At 43.3% G+C, this 22,903-nt stretch overlaps 2 protein-coding genes across 6 annotated transcripts in view; one reads left to right on the top strand and one right to left on the bottom strand.

The window, feature by feature from the left end:
* Vash2 (vasohibin 2) overlaps nt 1-2,398 on the top strand; it is a 29,715-nt gene extending 27,317 nt beyond the window's left edge. For both annotated transcript variants that reach the window (XM_028760059.1, XM_028760054.1), the window contains one exon: nt 1,801-2,398. In XM_028760059.1, the coding sequence (XP_028615892.1) occupies nt 1,801-1,870 (70 nt within the window). In that variant the 3' untranslated portion in view covers nt 1,871-2,398. The remainder of the gene's footprint in view (nt 1-1,800) is intronic.
* Nucleotides 2,399-4,513: 2,115 nt separating this feature from the next.
* Angel2 (angel homolog 2) overlaps nt 4,514-22,903 on the bottom strand; it is a 19,065-nt gene continuing 675 nt past the window's right edge. The window contains exons 1-9 of one of the 4 annotated variants that reach the window (XM_028760504.1): nt 22,778-22,839; nt 20,314-20,639; nt 15,720-15,976; nt 14,270-14,339; nt 12,233-12,654; nt 11,275-11,401; nt 10,633-10,690; nt 8,048-8,211; nt 4,514-7,093 (exon numbers count right to left, since the gene is read on the bottom strand). In XM_028760504.1, the coding sequence (XP_028616337.1) occupies nt 6,942-7,093; nt 8,048-8,211; nt 10,633-10,690; nt 11,275-11,401; nt 12,233-12,654; nt 14,270-14,339; nt 15,720-15,976; nt 20,314-20,632 (1,569 nt within the window). In that variant the 5' untranslated portion in view covers nt 20,633-20,639; nt 22,778-22,839 and the 3' untranslated portion in view covers nt 4,514-6,941. Of the gene's footprint in view, nt 7,094-8,047; nt 8,212-10,632; nt 10,691-11,274; nt 11,402-12,232; nt 12,655-14,269; nt 14,340-15,719; nt 15,977-20,313; nt 20,640-22,486; nt 22,506-22,777; nt 22,840-22,903 lie in introns of those variants that run through there. The other 3 variants (XM_028760511.1, XM_028760501.1, XR_003710396.1) reach the window with 3 other exon arrangements.

The following is a 22,903-nucleotide window of genomic DNA, read 5'->3' as shown; positions in this document are numbered from 1 at the left end:
AAGTTCAAGGGCCGCCTGGTAACTGAGATATCATCTTAAATATAAAACAAAAAGGGAGTTGGGGAGGGTTCAGTGGCACAGTGCTTGCCTACCACAGGAGAGTTGTGTTTTAGGATGGTCAAGCTCTTCTTAGAGAGACAGGTTGCTGAGCCATGGAGTATGCTGTCCAGTTGAGAGCTGGACTACTTTCCTGTCAAGAGGAAACAATTTGCTACAGAGAAATCGTTCAAAGGTTTTAGAACTTTCTTATGCCTGAATTTTTGCTTTTTAGCACTTAAGATAAAGTGTCATTGGATGTCATTCAAAGACATCGTTGATGCTCTTGTGAAGATGACAGAACTCCTGAAGTAGAACTCACCAGCGTCCTAAATCCCTGTTACTGTCTTGGTCATGTCAACCCACGGTGACAAGGGGTTCATCAGATATTATTGGAAGCTTTCAGAATGCTTACACAGTGTTATCCTGGAAAGCTGCCAGTACTGTAACTGGTGTCCTTACAGTGCTTGTGAATGTGTAAAATCAAGGTGCATTGCCCGCTGTGGTGGCACATGCCTTAATCCCAGCACTCAGGAGGGAGCACTCCAAGTGCATTAGGAGTTTCCTCGAAAAGATGCTGTGCACTGGGTAGTCATGTGCTATGGCGTGTGGTTTCAGTGATTTCTGAAAGGTGCACTGTCCCAGTCCGAGCTGCTGCTCCGGTCTGCGAGTGAGGGTCTAGCAAGAGAGAGAGTGGGGATGGAGGGGCAAGAAACGTGAAGAATGGAGACAAGACAGAGAGTCTGGTCAGGTCTCACTTATTGAAAGGAAATCCTGGATCTATATAAGCACAAGCAGGGGCACGCAGCTGAAGATACTTTACCACGTGCACCTTGCAGCTGGGGGCATTAAACAGCAAAACAAGATATATGAGAAAAACAAGATGTTTATCAGAGTATGCTCAGCTGTTTCGGGCTGTTGAAAACAAGTCTCTTATCAGGGTATATGGCTCGAGATGGCTGCAAAGATGATAGCCACTTTCTGCTAGGAGTCAGCTCCCAACAGTGCACCTCAATATTTTTTTTTTTTTGAGACAGGGTTTCTCTACATATCCCTGGCTGTTGTAGAACTTACTCTGTAGATGAGGCTGGCCTCAAACTCAGAGCTCTACCTGCTTCTGCCTCCTGAGTGCTGGGATTAAGGCATGCGCCACCACAGAGGGCAATGCACCTTGATTTTACACATTCAAACCTACAATGTGAACCATCTCTCAGGGGTAACTGAGGATGTCCACCAAAACTTAAGTCTCCTTGTGATCCTTGGGCTCACTGTTATCAAAAGAATTTGGCTTAGTGTCCTGTATGATATGTGACTTGTTAGGACCTGAGAGGTACTGGGTTTCAAAGGTTGTAGCCCTGAACTTGGTGCTATGCACCTATAATATCCAAACATCGGAGATTCAGGCTGGAGTTCAAGGGTAACCTGGGAAACAGTGAAACCCCATCTCAAAAAAAAGTGAGTCTGATTAGCTGTGCTGTGGTGTTTATTTTCAAGGGTTTTTTTGGGGTTTAGTTTTACAAAGTTAATGTGATTAAGTTCAAGTGTAACAGGCTCATTTGATACCAGAGATGCTTTAAATGTCTTAATTGAAACCCTGTAGAACTCCTTAAAGCCTGTCAAGGTAGATCAAGAACTGGAGCCAAGAGTGTGGGTGCAGGGAGCAGGCGAATATCGGAAGGGTTAGCTAACCACACTGGAGGCCCTTGAAGAACTTCTTTCCTGTATGCTGGTCCCTCTCTACCATCCTTCTGCCTTTACCCTTAGGCCTGCTCTGACCGAGAAGGTGGCTGACCTCAGCACTCTGAACGAAGTGGGCTATCAGATCCGGATCTAGCCGAGCCAGGCTGGCAAGGTTTCTATTGGTGCTCTTCTCTGCACTTTACCCAGCAGCTTCAGGAGGAACTGCAACTTGTGGAGTTATGATTTTGAAGGATTTACCTGGAGATAGAAGCTGAGTGGGTTTGGAAAAAACTCACTGGGCAGCAGGCGTGACTGGGCTGAAGTGACGGACGAACCCCTGGGTTGACTGACTCCCTCACTCAGGATCTCAAGAACAATGTTGACTGCAGTTTTCTACTTTTCCATTTGCCGACTGTTGTGCTTGCTCTGGACATTCTGCCTCAGCCGTAGTAACCGTTTGTGGAGTTACTCTCACTTTTTGGTACAGTAGGCAACTCAGCCAGTATTACCGTCTTCTCAGCAATAACAAGCAAAGATGGGTGGGTTTTTTTTAAGCAGTTGATATTACCTCAACATTTTGGCATCAGATATGCAATCTTAATGAGTTTTTTATATTCTATTTGTATTGTTTTCCTATAGGGATCTCGATGGTTTGGAGGGTTTTTTTTTTTCCTGGTTCACACATGAGATGAGATTTAAGTTGTTATATGCAAATGCTTTAGAAGCACTGAAATTCTGGCAATAAGGGAAAACACTTTAGGATCTTGGAGTCACTTAAAGCATCTGCTGACAGGTTTTCTTCTTCTAAGAAGCATGTTAAGAAGCTCTAGTCCATGCTGTTGCTAACATTTAAGCCTTTTCTGAGGCAAGCAAAAAAGCACAAGAGACCATGTGCTCCCGAAAACGCAGCACTGCCAAGACTTCCCAGACAGGAGGGCAGATGTCTGCTCAGCCTTGGTTCCTAGTGGCTCCTTGTTGTTAATGTGTTGTCTCAGATGAAGGCAAACATGATGATGGACTGTTTTCCAGTAGCTTGTCTTTAGATACCACTTCGTGACATTAGGAGGCACGGGGGAAACCAGGACCTCAAGGAGCAAAGCCTGTCTTAAAAGGAAAAGTTCCAGCCCAGTGCTGTGCCTCAGTGTTACCTAGGCCTTCAAACAGAATGAGCCTGCCTGTGGCCACTACAGCGCAGCAGACCGCGACAGAGGAAGCAGAGCGTCAAGTCTTAGTGCAGTCAGGATGCCAGCTCAGGACAGCAGAGGACCAGCTCCAGCTGAGTGGCCAGCCCCAAGAGCTCGGCATGCTCCCCTCTGGCTGTGACTGGGAACCTCTAAGAAGTCAACTGTCTGCTCACTGAGTCTTCACCAGGAAAACCTAGGGCCATAAGGAGGGCAAAAGCGTGCGCAAAAAACCCCTCACCCCACTCTAAAGCTAGCATTATTAATGAAAAGTTTTCTGGGAAAAACTTGGTGTCCTTTAGAGGACAGGACCTAGAAACTAAGAGTATAAGCTTCACGTTATGAACTCAATGGCTTTCTTCAAGAATCCTGTTACCAGAGTTCAAGGAGAGTTATGGGGCCTGGGCATGTGCTCGGAGGCTCCTCTGGTTTGACACTCAGCACCCAAGGAAGCGTCCTTTCTCCCCGTGTCCTCACATGCTACCGTTGTCAGCCTCAGGGCTGTGTGCATTGAAATGTTCCAAGAAGCAATCTGGTAAGCACAGCCACCAGGCCAAGTGCTTGCAGCTGCCTGTGTTCAAGGACAGCTCACAGGAACAGAGCGCCAGTGGGACAACCACTGTTGGCAGCCAGCTGTGACACTGTCGTTTAATCTCTTCCACAACTACTTTCTGATTTTTAGGTTCATTTTTCAAGGCAAGTTTAGTCACAAACATTTAAAAAGCTCTTTGTCACTCAAGTTTACTGCCTGTAGTTACACCAACTTCCCAAAATAGAAGGAAGCCTGACATTCTAATGCAATAGTTTATTGGGATAATAAGGTGGCAAAAATGAATGCAGCACGTCTTCCCTCTCAGACTGGCCTTTCAGCTCGGCTGTGGTGAAGATGAATGTATGAGCTGACAGGGACAGGTTTATCCTTACACCCCATGGCAAGATGCACACACCTGAACGACAGGTTTAAGTTGACTGCTGTTGGTTGTGAAAGGTGGCCTGGGTGTTTTCTGCACACGTGGGGACCGAGAGCACACCCCTGTCCTCGAGTCAGCTGTTCCATAGGGTGTCCTCAGCAGACATGGGTAAACAAAGGAAACCTTTGCAGCCCTTCAGCTCACTAGACGAGGCTTTCGTACGCTAGACTTTTATGTGCAACCTTGTACAGTTTTTTTGACATACACTTCAGATTCTTGTTTATTCTCTTAGACTTTGATCTGGCCAATACATTTTTTAAAAATATTTCAGAAGAGCCGTGATTGTTTTCGTGGGTATTTTTCTAAGTACATGAAGACTTGATGGTATTCTATAGAACACCACAAGTGCATGCTTCTGACTCGAACCTCTCATCACGTGTCCACACACAGCATGGAACTGTAATAAAACCATTCTGGAAACTGAAGGACTCCACGTGTTTTCTTGCTGCTTTGTCCTATTGAACATATTGACCATGTTCTTTCCTCTTCCAGACTTTGTTAAATATTACTTTATTTTTGCTCACGTCAGTCACTTGCCTTGTAGCCTCATCCTAACTGATAGTGGCTGAAAAGGTAATCCAAGAGTTGAGGAAGGTGACAGGCCAGTGTCTACAGCTCAGCACTTACCACAAAGCCCAACAGATATGCAGATATAATAATTTATTACAGCTTACAGGTACAAAGTACAAAGGACTCTATGTCTTATAACTTTTTTTTTACCAAAAGATTAAAAACTAGCAGATGCTCAATCCTGAAAGACAAGATTTCAAGTGTCTATTGTCTTGATGGCAAAAGGTGCAGTAAAAACTAGGATGTCATCACACGTTCCCTTTGCACTTACAGCCTGGCCAGCACGAGGCTGGGGAGATGGCTTAGTTAGGGGTCTGAGTGTGATCTCCAGGACCTACGTGAAAAGCAAGGTACCTACATGTAGTCTCACATGAGGAAGGCAGACAGGATGATCTCTCAGCTTTGCTGGTCTGCCAGCTTCCCCTACTTTGGTATATTCCAGGCCAGCGAGAGAACCTGTCTTAGAAATAAAAGGTGGATGGCTCCAGAGGGCTCACCTCCGGCTCCTGAACACACATGTGCAAGCACACACACACACCAGGCTTATGGACAGTTCACACTTTAGCCAGTGAGAGGTCTGACTTCTGCAGCCAGTCAGATCAAACTGTGCTTGGCAGGTAAACACAAGGCCTAGAGGAGTTGCCGGCCCCTCTCTGTCCACAACAGTAAATAGATAATTTTTATTGGAGTTTTAAAAGCTTGTGAGAAGTGTTGTGTGGCCACAGATTAACAATAATAAACTAACAGCAATTTATGAATTGTATCAAAGTGCTGTACATGAAATAGGCCTAAATTCACATTCATCAGGATATAAAAACTTTACAAAGGTTTTTATGAATGTTAGTTTGCCTTCAATGATGTCTACACAAATTCACTCAACACACCCTCCGTATTAAAAAGAGACAATTACCATTGTAATTTGATAATGACCATGTCTAACTGGGACCCTTAATACCCCACAAACTACTATTGAAAACTGTGGACCATCTCAGCTATATTAATACTCTCCAGGAAAAGCAGAGTGAGCTGGTTGGCTTGCTCAGTGCTCACCAGGCACTTCTCAGTCTGCACACCTCTGAGGCAGTAGTCTAGTACACAGAAAATAAATGGAATACATGAGTTAAAAATTTAAATTGCAAAGATTTATTGTCTAAAACATTTTATTAATAAAACTCACTGTAGAAAACATTTATTACTGCACAATAGTGACATAGTAAAAATGCCTGTAATCTGAGCCTACTGTTTTAAAAAGTAGAGAATTTCTACTTACATTTAGAATTCTATTATTCGACACTTGTACAGGTCAGGCTGCTGTGAGGCTGCATGGGCAGCATGAGTGCCATGGCACACTGCTGCACCATGGGACCAGAATGCTCAACGCTACAGCCAACAGTTAGGCCCCCGGGTCTAAGCAGCACCTCCCCACGCTGACTCCTGCATGTTGGAGGCAAATGACACACAGCTGTGGAGCTCCTGCTTCCTGCCAAAGACCGCTTCTCTAATCAATTTATACAGAACTGGCTCAACAAAACGTCGCTCCTGACCCAAGGGTCTTTACCATTATTAAACAGAGAAGTACAGGAGACAGAGGTACGACATGGGGTCTGCTGCCTTTTGTTTGTCTTTGAGACACAGGACCTTGTGTGTAGCCCTAGTCAGCCTGGGACATATAGCAATCTTCCTGCTTCTGTCTCCCAGATGCTGGGATTAGGGATGTCTGTGGATGCATCTGGCCCATCTGCTTTCCCTGAGGCAACCTTTGCCCAGGACAGAAGTCGACATACATAAAGGACTTGGCCTATTTTTCTGTCTTAAGTCAGAGTTTCACATAGCCCAGGCTAGCCTCAAACTTGCTATGTTGCTAAAGCTGGCTTTAAACAGCTAATCCTCTTGCTGCCATCTTCCAGATGCTAACAGGATTGTAGGTATGCACCACCCTATCTCCTTAGGAGCTTTGCTCTTAGGAGAGTGACCTACACCTCTCAACGATTTCTACTACAAAATGTAGGCATATCCCGCAGCTCAGGGTGGAAGTGACGTGGGTCAAGTATTCTCTATAGCAAACACAGTGCCAAGCGTCTTCAGAAGCATGGACCCCTGTGGAGGAACAACCCAGTGATTTCTAAGAACAAGGACAGACTTCTCCCAATGAAATTAAGTCTTCAGAAAAGGCAGCAAGCTGACTTTGCAGGTCCCGACAGGACCACCGAGTATACTAAAAAGCACTGACTTCTGATCTTGAGGGCCAAGGAGATGAACTACATCTTTAAAATGCTGCCAACTTTACCAGGACTTAGAAGTCATCTACAATATCTTTAGACATCAGTTATCAGGAAAATATTTCATTAAAAAAGTACTTGTAAAATTTTCTCTTCCAATCTGTTTCAAGCATATAACAGAAATTCAGAACCCCATATCACAAAAATGAACAGCATGCAAATACTTAAAATTTTTACAGCCTTTGAAGAGAATATAGACAGGAAGTTCTGTGAGTGAGCAACAGTCAGAGCTCAAGCCTGAACTTGGCCAGCAAAGGCAGGTGGTCTGAGGAGTTGTGCTCATTGGGAAGGCCATTCACAGTCCACAAGTCTTGTTCTGTTAGAAGTGACAGTCTAGCTAGAAGTTTCAAGCCACCAACCAAAGCAACTTTAGCTCCTAGTTAAAGAAGCACACATTTAGTGAAACTGTCATTAAACAAACAAGTTTTTAAAAAAATAAACACTGAAACAGAACCCGAAGCCCACCAGAAAATTAATATGAAAGTTTTTAGAGTATAGTTTTATAAAGTTATTACTAACCAGATATTTTTTCTATTTCAAATTTTCTATTTCAATTCAATTCAATTAATACAGTTACACAATGTAACATAAGATTGTTAGTAATCTGAGATTGACAACCAGCCCAGTCTGATGCACAGAGCGAAGCCTGGCAGGGGCTGAGAGGTCATTCTCCACCCAAGTGAACGGTGACATGCTTTAGGGAGACTGGAGCTGCTGATTCCTGGCACTCTCCTGCCATCTAGTGAACTCTGTAGGCATGGCAACTTCCAGACCTTACTGAGAGCAGGACACACTGGGTTTAGTGAAACAATCTGATACTTTGGATTCCAGATACTAGGTTTTCAGTTATCTCAATGCTTTCTGTTTTAAATCCTTTGGTTGGCTTATACAACCCGATTTCTTGAGCTGTAACAGGAATGTGCTGCCCTCTTCTGTTTCTGAAAGCAGCCCCAGGGTTCTCTCCCTCAGGTCCACACACCCAGTGTCTGCTGTGGGCAGCACTCTGACCTGCTGAAAGCCATCACAGAGCTGTGGTTCTTCACCATCTTACTCAGTGGCTGCCACAGGGAGGCAGGATGTATGCTGAAGAGTGGATGGCAGCCTAGGACTTAGACTCTACTCTGACTAGCACTGAAGGGCCAACTGAGACTGCAGTTCTGCGAGGGTTTGTGTTGGGGCTTTTTACTGCCTTGTTCTCTGTAGGCAGTTAAGATCTGTACAGCCGCAGGAGCAGCTCATCCGTCAATCCCTATAGCTAGCCCTCTGCCTTGCTGCTGCACTCACCCCAGGCCCTGTATGTTCTAGCACTGTGTTCCCACACGCTCCTTACCTGGACCCTGAGCAGTGTCCTCCTTCTCTGCAGAGTAGAAAATATAATCGACAGTTATGGCACTTCGGGAATGGCAGGTGGTCACCTCTGGAACTCCAGTGTCAGGAACATAATGAGAATAGACAGATGACAAGCTGAAACCATGCTGTAGATGTGAGGACACTCTAAAGCAAAAAGAAAAGGGCTTAGTATCTGTCAAGATTTCATAGGAAAATTACCTTTTACTCCATTCTCAGACAAAGACTAGGATACTTCTAATTGTCTTTTCCAGACAAGGTCTTATAGTCTGGCCAGACTGGAACTTACTTTATAGCTTAGGCTAGCCTCAAATCTGTGGCAATTCTTGTCTCAGTTGCTTAAGTACTGGTATAAGTATAAGCCACCATGCCTATGTTTTTTGAAAGTTTATATAGATCAGGCTAGCCTCAATATCATTACACAGCCCAGGCTGGCCCCCTTTTCATGATACTTCTGCCTCAATGACCAGAATGTTATGATCACAAGTGTAAGTCCCACACCCGGCTAGATGAGTTTCACTTAAATAAATCATAATCCAAGTGAGAGCTCCTTTACTGATGTAGTGAATGTAAACAAATGGTATCTAAAACCCAGCAAAGGGGGTAAAAGTATCAATATGCTAATCAGATCTTAAAATCATACATGTGAGAGCCTCCATTTACATAATGAGCAATAGCTTGCACTTCTTGGCTGTATTTCTTTTTTCAGTGTTTGAGACAGGGTTTCTCCATGTAACCCTGGAACTCACTCTGTAGACCAGGCTGGCCTCAGACCTGGGAGATCCACCTGCCTCAGTGTCCTGAGTGCTGCTGGGATTAAAGGCATGTACCACCACTACCTGACTCTGGCTGTGTTTTGAAGGATGCTCTCAGTAGTCAGTGTGTGCAGGGCTACTTGGGACCATCCGGACCTCTGCTGGCAAAGAAGCCACCACAGGCCTGCCATGCTCTGCTGCCTCTCAGGACAGCCCCATAGTGGCTCCCACTCACCACTGCAAATACCCGGCATGTTACTGACAAAGGGCTAAAGATTATTCTCTAATATATCATGAATTTTAAGAGCCATTTATGCTATAAAGGAAAAATTCTATACACTCATTGTAGGTGCTGAGGTACACAACAAAAATTTGATCCTTTGGACTGGAGAGATGGCTCAGTAGTTAAGAGCATTGGATGTTCTTCCAAAGGGCCAAGGTTCAATTCCCAGCGCCCACATGGCAGCTCACAACTGTGACTCTGGTTCCAGGGGATCCAATATCCTCTCATAGACACACATACAGGCAAACTATCAATACACACGACATAACACTAAACCTAAAAAAATACGGTCCTTGATTTTTGTAAGCTAAGTCAATAAACACATCTAGGACTTATATTTATAGCATTACTAAATGTAACAGGTGGTGCACGTCTATAATTTCACATGTGGGAAACTGGAGCTAGCCTGAGCTGCACATTGAGACACAAAAGCAAGTTCAATCTCCTTCAAGCTGCTATGTTACTGTTGGTGTCTCAGTTTATAGACGAATGCTATACATACACACATTTGTCACACATCATATACAATGGCAGAGTTAGGGAAGGGCGTGGCAGCACACAGTGTGACTGTACACAATTCTTAGGAGGCTAAGAAGGGCAAAAGCTCAAGCTAGCCTGGGCTACACAGGTAAACCCTGTAATAAATCTAACTTCTCAAAACCATCATTGTTATACCATCTCTATTCCATCAATTATAGGGGAACTTTTGCTATATTTAAAAAGCTTATTCACTAAAAATTGCTTCTTTCCCTACTAGGTTATTTATAAGAATTTTTTTTGTCAAAACAACACATTCAATCTAAAACTGAAAAGAATGATGATAAATTGAAGGAGATAGGCTTCTAATGTGGGCCCTACATTTAAATGCAGAAGAAAAAATCTGAGTTGCAATATAAAATAAACATCTCCAAAATCTTAAAGAGACACAATCTAGGTCTGTCTTGATGCATTACCATACACCCACTGCAGCCACAGTCCAAGCATTCCTGTTTCCTTTGAAAGTGACTCAGGCTTGTCATTCTGCTTCTGCTGCTCTTCCTTCAGTTCAAGAGAAAACGACAATGCTCCTCTCTACAGCTGGTGTCTGGATCACGTTGCTCTTAGCCTGGGATCTAGTGAGTCAAATAAGACTAAGGGGCCTACAAAAGGGGAAGACACTTTCCTGTGATCTGGGCTCTTTAATTACATAATGACAGACATCTCAGGGTTCCTGGGCCAGTCCAGGCCCACGTGCTGTTTTCTAGAACACTGCCTAAAGTGTGCCAAAGCGTGAGACACTGCTTTACACACTTAGGCTCTGTGAATCCTCACAACCCAGAGAAGGAAACGGAACCCTAGAGATGTTTGATTCTCACAGCTAAAAAGCAGCAGTCAGACCTGGAATTCATGTGTATCTGTATTAAACCCAGCAGCCTTTGCAGCGTGGAACAGCACCAACTCCATTTTGATCCAAGTGTTTTCTGAGAGAGAATTTTTTTGCATTATTCAGTTAAAGTCAGGGACTGTGCACTGCTGCCTTCCAGAACTCACTTTTCAGCTGACTCCGGGACCTCTGCTTTCTCCTGCTGTGCCTGAGTCAGATCACTGTCTGAAAGAGCAGAGGGAATCGTATCAATCTAGTGTGCACACAGTTCTGTTCTAGTTAGTCAGAGCATAGCTTTCTCTAGAGTCAGACTCGTGTCTAGTGTAGATGTCTGGTTAAATGTTTGATCCTCTAGCCTATATTTTGATGGTCTACAAATCAGCGGGAAGTGCAAACAACTCTAAGGCAACATGCAAGTTACTCATGCACAAATAATGTTGGAATTTAACTTTTTTAAAAAAAGATTTATTTTATGTGAGTACACCATTGCTCTCTTCAGACACACCAGAAGAGGGCATCAGATCCCATTACAGATGGTTGTGAGTCACCATGTCTTTGCTAGGAATTAAACTCAGGACCTCTGGAAGAGCAGTCAGTGCTCTTAATCACTGAGCCGTCTCTCCAGTTCCAGAATATAACTCTTAAAAAGGAAATTTGGAGTACATAAAAAAAAAAGGATGAGCAAAAGCTATGTATATTTGTATACACGAACATTCATGCCAGAGATACTCAAAGTTTGACATCTTAGCTTTAAGATTTCAAAGGGAAGACCATTACCCAGCAGACTGCCAAAATGTTCCCACACTCACCTGTCTTGTCTACTTTGGGAACCTGCTGTGCCTCATAAACACAGTTCTGGGAGATGCCTAGGTTTGGGGGCCAAATTGGAATAGATAAAATTCTTTGTCCCCGTGAAGACTGTTCCTGGCCAGATACCTGCACAGAATTTCAACAGGCATCTTAAGTGAGCAGACTTTGACTATGTACGTACTGAAACGTTATGTTTGTCGTGGGAGGTGATCAGAAATGATAAGCAGGCCCTTCAGTCCCATCCAGATACAGTTCAGAAAGCACTCGTCATTACCTGGCAATGCAGGCTTTTCACATGCGTGTTTCCTCATGTGAACGTCTAAATGTCTATGGCTTCCCACGAATACGGTCTTACTCTTTCTGCTATCTGTAACATAGTTTCTACTGTGTCAGATGCTAAGCTCTAAAATCAAATTTCAAACTATCATTGAAAATTCTGTTGGTGAAGGACTTATTTTGGTTAAACATACTGAAAACCAGATGATCTAAAACAGGCAGAGGGAAGCATGGAGATATCATTCAAAGCCTAATAAAAATAACTCTAAGCTGAAGAGTAAAAGTATTTAGCATTGCACAGGAAATCTTAGTGTCCCGTAAAGGATAACTTATACAATGCATATTAAGTCACTGTCCTGCCCCCATCCAGCATTCAGAACTCCTCCTCTTCCCCTTGTGAAGGGTGCTTTCAAGTTATCCTGTATCCAAACTACCTTTCTACCCACTCATTCCTTTAGGTAGAAAGCTTTCCTAAGTAGAAAAGACAAAATGAAACCAAGTGAATAAAGCCACTGGCTCATGACTATGGGGGCCATCCTATTTCCTTGTGGAGAGGGTTTAGCTACCCAGTGTTTTCACCTAGCCATGCCATGACCGTCTTCACTCTGTAGACGACCACCCCTCATTCTGATGGTCAGAGCAGCCAAAGCCCACTTCCTAACACATGAAACGAGCACTTACCTTTCCAATAGCAAGACCTTCATAATTTAATTTTCCTTCCTTTATGAAGCTGTAGAGTGGAGAGCCAGGGACAGAATTGAAGTCACCACACATGACAATGGGACAGAAGCTGCCATCTTCCCGGTGGGCTACACTGGAGATCTCTGCTAGCAGCATTGCCAGCTGGGTCAGCTTAATGTCACCACGCCGTGGGTTGTACAGCAGATGTGTGTTAGCTATGCAGATGGATGGAGAGGCAGCACGTGGGATCTTGGGCTGCAGGAGTAACACTAATCCAATGTTGTCTCTGTCCAGCAGAGGAATATCCCGGCGGCAGAACTCGACGGGGTTCACAGACAGGAGTGAGAACTTGGAATGTTTGAAGCAGATGGCACAGCCATCGGGCTTCCTTCCTGTCTTCATCTTATATTCACAGTGATAACCTTATGAGGAATGAATTTTAAAAGAGAGACTATGTCAAACACATTTCTCTTAAGACTTTAAAGCAGCGTTTCCAAAGCATATTCTGTAAGACAGGATGCTAGGGCATATTAAAACCAAAGTGGAGGCTAGAATTGGGCCTAAGAGTGTTCCACCTTCAGCACTGAGGAAGATAAATTCTGACCAGTCTCATCTTTTCCTCTTTTGGCAGTGGGAAAGGTGCTACAGATCATGGTGGCTACATCCCCGGCCCAAGGGTCTTCTGAGACAGGGACTCACTATGGTCCTCAGGCCATCCCTGAACTTGTTATGCAATTCCAAGAGGCCTTAAACTCCTGATAATAATGCTTCTGCAACCCAAGTGCTGGGATTACAATGAGGCTCACTACAGCACACACCTTATAACGTCAGGCAGGGAACGGTCTTATAGACTTGTCATGCAAGCATTTGTAAGGAGGTGAATTATGAGTGTGAACCAACCTGGGTCACACAGCAAGGCCTTGTCTCAAAAACAGTATGCCTAGGTTTCTTTAGGGCAGGTTTATCACTCCAACTCAGTCACAACAAGGACAGTAAGGCCTCACAGTAACTACTCTGGTCTTTGTGTTCTTCTCCCAACCTCACTCTCTGTGCCCACACTGCCTGAATCCATGTTGTCATCAGAGCCTTCTCCTGACAAGGATGCTCTAGGTATGGCTCCACTTTCTCCTCCAAATCCTTGTCTAAACTTCACCTTGTCCATTCATTTTGCTGAAAATCTAAATCTTCCCCGTCTGTTTTCCTTGCCTACTGTTCACTTACACACATCCCACTAGGGAAGAGGCCAGCTGTGGAGACCAAAGCTGTTCTCACTTCTAGAACAGTCTGAAGGTCAGCAGGTACTCGGAAGGCACCTGATGAATGAGTGAATGCCGCGCGGGCATGGCTCACGCTTGCTTCATGCCTGGAGATGAGACGATTCTTACAGCTGCTTCATCAAAGAAGCCATGGGAAAGCCTCCTGGTGATGAGGTAGGTAGCCCAGTCCCTCATCTGCAGCACAGACCCACAGTGGTACAGTAGCTGAATGACTCCTGGAGCCCTTTCCCTTTAAAGATCAGCATGCAATTTCCAGCACTGGCTGCTCTTGAAGATGACCTGTGTTTAGTTCTAGCACCTACATTGTGGCTCATAACTGCCTATTAACTATAATAGCATGGGGTCTACTTTTCTGGTCTCCATAGGCTTAAGGCTCACACATGGTGCACAGACATACAAGCAGACAAAACACTCATACCCATTAAATAATAAATAAAAACTAAAAGTTCTTCCCAGGGCTGGAGAGACGGCTCAATGACTAAGAGCACTTGCTCCTGCAGAGGACCCAGGTTTAGTTCCTAACACCCACATGGTGGCTCACAGCCATCTTTAATTCCAGTTCTAGGACGGACATCTGACCCTTTCTGATCTCCAAGGGCATCAAAAATGCAGGCAAAACTCTTACACAGAAAAATGAATCTTAAAGAGTTTTTTTTTTAAGTTATCCCCAAATGTATCATACATTTTTTTTGTTGTTGTTTAAAAACAAACAATTCTGCAAAAATAAATCTGGCTAAAGTAAACAAAGGTTACATTGTACCCAGTGATTCCAGACTTGGCCTGATCTCTTTCCCATAATGATCTTCTTGAACTTCCTGTAGACAAAGCACCTTGAAGAAAATACAGTGGCATGAATTAAAACAGATGCAAATATGAATTCTACTTAACTCTGACATAGTAGACATCAAAGTTGCATATATACTTTTTCTTACTTTTAGAATTAATGCTATTATTTTTTGTTTTTTTAAGACAGGGTTTCTCTGTGTAGCCTTGACTATTCTGGAACTGCTGGCCTTGAACTCAGAGATCTACCTGCCTCTGCCTCGTAAGTACTAGGATTAAAGGTATGTACCACCTCCACCCAACTTGCCTGCCTGCTTGTCTTTTTCTTCTTATTTTTTTGAAAAAAATTACTGCTCAAATATTCTATATCACAAGAAATGTTTCTAAATATCTTATAATACACCTCAAAACCATGGCCCACACTCATATGGAATAGCATCTTACCATTCAAAATGGTCTAGTTCTTGAAAGAACTTTTTATATTTTTTTATATATGAGGCTATCTTGCATGAATTTCCATGTTCATCATGACTAAATTTTTGGGTTCTTTTTAAAACAAAACAAGAACAGAATGTCACTATATAACCCAGATCAGTCTTGAACTCAAAGTGGTCCTTTTGCCTCAGCCAAGTATTATAGACATAGCGTCATAATTGACTCAGGATTCTTTTCTTTAAAATAACTATTTTGAGATTTTATGTATACAAATGCTTTGCCTGAATTTCTGTGCACCATGTTCATGCAATGACCACAGAGCCAGAGAAGGATGTCAGATACCTTGAAACTAGAGATACAGATGGTTATGAGCTGCCATATGGTTGCTGGGAACTGAACCCAAGTCCTCTAGAAGGGCAGTCAGTGCTCTTAATCACCGAGGCATCTTACCCAACCCTGTGCATCCTTTCCAAAGAGGCTGGTTTCATCCCAGCATCCCCAGCTCACCCCTTTACTGCCCCCGCACCCCCAAAGACCCCATTGTTTCTTTAGCTGGGCATGGTGACACATGCCCGTAATCTCAGCATTTCATAGGTAGAGACGGAAAATCAGGAGTTCAAAGGTCATCCTAGGTAAATTTGAGGCCAGTGTGAGGAATCAGAGATCCTGTCTCAAAACAAACAAATAAAACCAACTGGCATTCTTTAAATGCCATCGTCTTATTATGTAGATACATTTTTTGCACAAATTACTGAAATTTCAAGCCCAGTATTTTTATTTAAAATGCTTCCAGCCTGAGTCTCAAAGTTGATCAATACTTTGAAACATTGGGTGATTATTTCTATCTGTGACCAACAGCAGGAAAGCCACTCCTAGCTAACCACGGCTCCTTCCCCAAGAGGATGAAGTACGTAAAACGCCGCTCATGACTGCACACTCATCAACCTTACTTTCCTTAGATGAAGAGCTCTAATACTGCTTTGCACACTTACATCTGCATCAAAATGTTTGATTTCTTTCAAAATATTGGGAAACCGAAAACTCCAGTGTAACACTGGGCGTCGGCAATGTCTGTAGAGGTGTGAGTTATCCTCCAGTAAATCCTGCGAGAGGATGTTATAAGACATCACTGAGAAGTCAAACTTATCTTCACGGTCCTCACACGTGGAGTCAACATTTCTGTCTTCTAGGTTCTTCACATTCTCTTTATTATGGCTACATAAATATTCCCAATTCCTTTTTATTGTCCCTGTTAAAATATATTAGACAAAATATAACAATCAATCAAATGAGACCAGATACTTTCCTGTATACAAATACTTTCTTACGTAAAGAAAATGCCCACAGACACAGACTCAGGTGTTTCCCTAGGAAACAGCTACATGGCACTGACTAGCTGCGAGCGGTCATTGGGCGGGCTGGCAAGGCAGCAAATCCATATGCTGACTGAGGGTTGCCAAATCTTTCTGAAGGCTGACAACCTGAGTCTGTATGTGACTGCATTTTCCCATCTGTCCCTGGCTAAGACTTCTATCAGTCATGCTTAGCATTCTTTAATGCAAGGAGAGGGAGAGGGGGAGGAGGAAGGGGAGGGGGAGGGAGGGAGAGGGAGGAGAGGGAGAGGGAGAAGAAGGAGAGGGAGGGGGAGAGGGAGAAGAAGGAGAGGGAGGGGGAGAGGGAGAAGAAGAGAGGGAGGGGGAGAGGGAGAAGAAGGAGAGGGAGGGGGAAAGGGGGAGAGGGAGGGGGAGGGAGAGGGAGAGGGGAGAGACTGAGAGACTGACTCTGCCTGAGTTGGCTTTCCAGAGATGACGGCCCACCACATTTCATTCCTTTTTAAGATCATCAGTTACCTTAGCTCCGAAACCTGGTTTACACATGGATAGAGGGTGGTAAACTGACAATATGTGGGAACAGTGGTTAGTGTCTAAATGTTACAAGTGGGAAGTGCAGACAAAATGACAATCAACTGTCACAGATCCTGTGACATTACAGGATGAGCCTTGTAATGTAATGTAGGTACACCAAAACAACAGTTAGTGTTGACATTATAGAATGTTCCAGACAAACAGCAGAGGCTTCTGACTGAGCCTTGCATACATCCCCAGGAATGCACCACAGATCATACTATACAAAGACATACAATTCTTTGAAAAAAACAATAAAAGTGCATAGAAAAAGGTGAGATTCTGTAATTAAAGACACCCCTCCATTGAGAAATTATCATCTTCTGAGGTACATGTGTGCATGCATACATATACATGTATATATATGTGTGTGTGTACATACACACACACATATATGTATATATATACACACACACATATATAGTTACAACCAGGCTTAGTGACACATGTCTATAGTTCAGCACTCGGAAAACTGAAGTTCAGGGTTAGCCTGGCCTACATGTAGTGAGATTACAAAAACAAAACAACAACAAAAAACAACAATAAAAAACCAAGGTTGAGCACTTATCTGGAAAGCAGGTTCAATGCCTCCTGCCAGGAGAAAAAATAGCAACTACATTTGTTCACCTTTGGTCTGGATCTTACTATGTCACACTAGTGAGGACATGCTCAATGGCACGGAAGCCAGGAGAACAAGAAGGAACGTTTAGTTACACAGAAACTCAACAATAAAGAAAACCTAACATTCCTGAGAACAGACGTGGTGATGACGGTGATGGCCAGCCAAGCATACTGAGGGTATAGTGCAGCTTTTGGCTGCAGACAATCTTCCTCTAGCCTGCATGCAGGTTTTCATTTCACTAGACTATAATGCATAAAATTCTATTAAATAAAGTCTGGATATGGGGCTTATATCTGCAATCCCAGAACTCAGGAGGCCGAGGTAGGACTCCCAAGAGTTTGAGGCCAGACTAGGCTACAATGTGAGTCTCTGTCTCCAAAACAAAACCAAAACAAACCAAAAAGGAAATGGACTGAAATGGTACACTTATATGCACAGTGAAAAGGAAATATGCTACCATGTAAAAAGTCTTCTACATTCATACTCATAATCAAAATACACATACACTATGTACAGCTGCCAATAAAACATATTATGGTAATGAGTTATACCAGGTTACTTTCCTCGGTATCTAACCATCTCCCTGCTACTTGTAGGGCAGAGACATTTGACCAGACAGAAGATAATTGGTGAGGCTGAAGGGGATGAAGGAGCTGATGGTGTGAAGGTGGTAAGGGAAGGGCAAGACACATGTAGAAGGAAACAAAATCAAAGAAAAGTCTTCTGACAACTGCAGAATTCTGCCCCGAGCAGCCCCATGCCCAGGTGAGTGAAATAATTAGCCCTTCCTTCTCCTGCACTGAACATGGGGAATCTCATCCCAAAGGCTTACAATTAAGAATAACAGTACTAGCTCCACAGAGCTACACTGACAGACTCCATTCACCAACCGGGGTGTCCCATGACGGTTAGTCATACACTGCAGTCTTCATATATATAAACATCACGCTCTGTGTGAGCTTTCACCCACACAGAACCGTTCTGTCATTGGCTTTCAAACTTGTACAGCATGTGGAGCCCTTTGGCATTGCTTTTCATTTCACAAGGACACCACATCTCTGCTGAGGGAAAACACACAGTCCATCCCGACCACAGTTGATTATACTGACTAGGCGCAAGTGTGTTCACAGGTTCCATGGAGGACAATCTCAAAACCACTGACACTGTGAACAGTCTCTGGTCATCACATACTTTACAACATAAATTCACACTGCAAAATCTTATATACCTTCCATGTCAGGAGGAACAAGGTGATCACAGCAGAGAAGAGAGATGAGTCAAAGAAAGTGAGCAATAGGCCTGAGCAGGTATTGGGGTGCCTAATTAAAAAGTCATAATTGTATCATACAAATCCTTCAAATACCACTTTAAAGTGACAGGCAAATAAGTAATGCTGTTCTCTTGATTGGAAAGTATTAGTGAAATATCGGAAGTCACATATGTGGCTTAACGAAGAGCCTTTTCCTTATTCTCAACACCTAGGAGGAACGGACAGATAGAGAGTCAGGCAGCAGTCAGAAATTATCAGTATGCAGCTGTAATCCCCTACCATTTCTGGGAAAACTTCTGGGTAGCCACTATGAAGCCAATAGTAAGTGAGGCATGTACACATAGCTTGCTTTATCTTTAACAGATATTCAAAGTAGGAGTTACTTATTCCATGAGAAAACCAAGGAACACAGGTTCAGTGACGTCTCCGAGCTCATGCCACAGAGGCAGAGTGCACATGAGGGCCGGGAGCACTTCCTGAACTTTACAATGCTTGTGGAGCCTGTCAAAGTTCTATCTGAGAGAGACACAATTATCAACAGGTTGGCAAGAGACAAATGTGAGTTGGCCTGATCGGCAGCAGACACATACTCAAGAACAGCGGGGTCCTTCTGAGGACCAGTTTCAACGTCTCATAGGATTCTTATCTCCCTATGTTAGCGTCACATGCTATACACACAGATGTCCACAGCTACGGGCTTAGTCTCTATTTACATGTCTTTGTTTATTCCAACTAGCACCTTGTAACTGTAGCAATTAATCATTTCTGCCTTGGGATCCAGGTGGATCTTCCAGAGAACTTTCTGGCAACAAAGAACAAGGAGCTTGAACGGTGCGGCCTCAGGAGCTCGCGCTCAGTTCTTCCAGCTATACCTCAGCCCCTACACAGCAACTGCCACGCAGCCCCTCTAAAGCATCCTCATGAAAACTGGAGTCAGTAAGGAAGGCAGTCTTCAGTCTTACACACCTCATTATAAACTGGGTTTACACTGGGGTAGGAGACAAGAGTTGTCTACAAGTAAAAACAGGATGAGAAAAGTTGACAGAATCAATAGAGTTTTTTAAAGTTCCACAAAGTTGGCTAAGATATGGCTGCCTTTCTAAAAAGTAACCACTCTGACTCTCTCAAGAGTCTACCCAGGACTGCGACTCTAGGACTGTGTGTGTAGCTCAGGACCAGAACAACACAAGGTGCTGGGTTCAATCCCTAGCATTGAAAAAAGAAGAAAAATATATACTTAAGATGCTATATATTAAGTATGCTATATATAGCTTAAGTATATGCTAAATATATACTTAAGATTTACAGATGCTAATTTGGGAAAGATTTAACAAACTAAAATCTTATCCTATAATATTTTATTTATGATTGTTTCTAATAAAAATCCTTTTATATTTTTAAAATTATTATTGAAATGAGAATACAAAATTAACATTATTTAGATCAGTGACCTCCACTGCCAATCTCTACGCCATCAAAGTCTCTTTTCAAAAAATGCTTTAAGAACTATTCTTGAGCTCTGTGTGACCTACTTCTGTTTTCTAGTCTTAATCAGTCATTTTCTCATTTTATACTCAGTCTACTTATCTAAGTACTCATAGACTGTATAAAAGTCTTTTTACTTCTAGTGTTTTCTACTGTGATAGAAAGACATGATTAGTTGAAAATAAAGATACCATCCCAGCACCTACACCTCTAAAACATGGAGAGTGGCTTCAGGATTAGAAACGATGGCTTCAACGTGGTCTATCATCTACGTCTATTCCCTACAAGATAAACACCTCCTTTACCTTGGTGTTTTCTCCTTTTCGATGAGGGCTCATCTCTGTCAGAGTTCATGACGTAACGAGAGAGATGGAACCAGGATGTGTTGCTCAGATGGTCAGGTCTCCAATTATAGTACTGAAACTGAGTTCCAGACTCAAACAGAAAAGGTGGCCTACAGTTGAGTGAGAAATGCCTGCTACTGAAGTATGGGTAAGGCACGCGTGAGTAATGTCCTGGCCACCTCAGACAGCTGGAAATGTGTCTGCGCCAGCAGGACTTCTGCAGATCCTCCAACGGCGCACTCCAGTCTCGACCCAAACTCTTCAGAGGATAGGGAAACATGGAGAACCTAAAAGAGAAAAAGATACTCCTTGAGGTGCCACTTTTTGTTCAGCTATAGTACACAAAATCCAAGCCTATTTTCTCTAGGTGAGATATCATCTCATGTTTCACTTTACTTCTAACTCTGGGAAGGATCAAGGGAAAAACACCCATCTTTAACTATCAGCATTAATACTTCAATGTTCTCCCCTGAACAGTAGTGGAGAGTTTTCTAAATCCTCAACAAAAAAATAGCAGTTAGGCCGCCAAGGTACCACATAACCCCACTCCCAAAGTCAGCCCACAATCCAACCAAGAGGTTAATCCACTAACATACTAGTATGCAGAACAGACTTTGAGCACCAAAAACTCAACAAAAATAAGACCCAGAGCAAACATAACAGTTAAATAGCAGGATGTAAGAAAAAGTTTGTGTCTCCTTCCAATGAGAGTTTAGTGTAAAAACATGCTTTGGAATAGTATTTTTATAACAAAGTCAAATTCTTCCTAAACATTGGTCAAGCTAAAACAAAAATCTGTCATAGGGTTTTGGCTTTTCAAAGCTACTTCCCTTACTAACTAATGGGTGGATAACATGCGTTTCTGTCCTTTTCCTCTAAGCATACAGCCTCCTGGGGGAAACTAAAAAGCATACGGATTAGTTATAAAAATCTGCCTATACTCCAAACTGATACCACTGTTACCAATTCAAGCAAAGTACGCTAAGAGTGTTATTTCCTGTCTTTGTAGGTGCGTGTGCTCAGTATGTACAGCCCTGAGGCTCACACCAGGGGTCTATTGGTCTTCATCTTATATTTGGAGACAAGATCTCTGTTTGGCCTTGGGACAGCCCTGCCCCTGTCTCCCCAGCACGATGACAACTGTCCATGGGTGCTGGGGATTCCAAGGCCTTGTACAATAAGCACATGACCACCTGAGCTATCCTCCCACATCCCCAAGCTAGACATGTTGCTCTCAAGTTCTCAAAAAGCACCGACTCCTGACTGTATTATCTGACAAAATGTTAGGTTTCAGAGGGCTCTTTCCTAGGGTTTGTGTCTCAACATCTACAGTCACTAAGTTCTGCTTAAGTGGCATTAAGATTTTGTTATGTCGAATTTCTTTATTATACTACTTTTCAACAGAAAAAATATAGCTTGTATTATATATCTGAAACTTAAGTACTCTCAAACTACCCCCTAAATCAACCGGGACTGTAAATCTTTAAGGGCACAACATGGACACTTTATCTTCCAATTGACTCTGAAAGTCATTCAAAGGGATTTCAGCACCTGCATCTTGGTTTTTGTTTTGTTTTGTTTTAATTTTTTTTGAGGAGGTCCATGCCTTTGATCCCAGTGCTCAGGAGGCAGAAGTGGGCAGATCTAAGTTCAAGGCCAGCCTAGTCTATAGGATAGGTTCCAGGACAGCCAGAGATACACAAAGAAGCCTTTCTTTCTCTGTCTCTCTCTCTCTCTAAAAAGAAAAAGTCCAAGACCATTCAGTGCTAGTGTTGGTCTCTTAATCCTCCTGCCTCCACAGCCCCACCCCGACCCCTCACCCCGTGCTGGAGCTGTTTATTTTCTGTCTTGAAATGTTTCTATACTGCAACCTGAACTGTGACAATTATTCTTTGGTTTGACAGTTATTTACACCACATCTTTTTCTTGTAAAATAGTGAGCTTTTGAGGACGAGAACCTCTGTATTCTCTATAAGGCCAGTCTCCACCCAAAGGCCAAGCACACAGCTGGTACTCAGAAAATGCCATAGCATAAGAACCAAGAATGGAGTAGGCAGATCCTGAGGGCTTATGTAACGATAGTGTGCTATTTCCCATGAGTGGTTCGCTACATAGTTTCAAAGGTTATACAAACCTTTGGGGTCTTAGTATCTAAGTCCTTATAGTTTACAGGAGAAAACATAATCTGTACATCAAATCTAAGATTCGGTGGATACTACTTGGGTGACATTAGTGGATGCTGCATGTACTATGGCACTTTAAAATTTCCAGTGAGTTATTTTTTATTTTTGGAGGCAGAGTGTCACGCTAATCCAGGCCAGCCTCAAATTCATGGTTATCCTCCCGCCTCAGCCTTCGGAGTGTGGAGATTCCAGGCATGAGCCATCACGCCCGGCTCTCAGTGAATGGGTTTAGAGAAAAATACCCGGGATGGAGCAAGAACTTGAGTGGCGGTGAAAGTTAGCCTCCGCGTGACCGACGTGTGCGAGCCGCCGACGCTGCCCAGCCACCCCGGGGCGCGCAGCCTCCCTCCGGGCGGGGCCCCGCGCGC

This window comes from Grammomys surdaster, unplaced genomic scaffold, assembly GCF_004785775.1.
Source record: "Grammomys surdaster isolate TR1022 unplaced genomic scaffold, NIH_TR_1.0 130, whole genome shotgun sequence".
Classification (NCBI taxonomy): Eukaryota; Metazoa; Chordata; class Mammalia; order Rodentia; family Muridae; genus Grammomys; species Grammomys surdaster.
The sequence above is the reverse complement of the archived record's forward strand: the minus strand, read 5'-3'. Positions and strand labels throughout refer to the sequence as shown.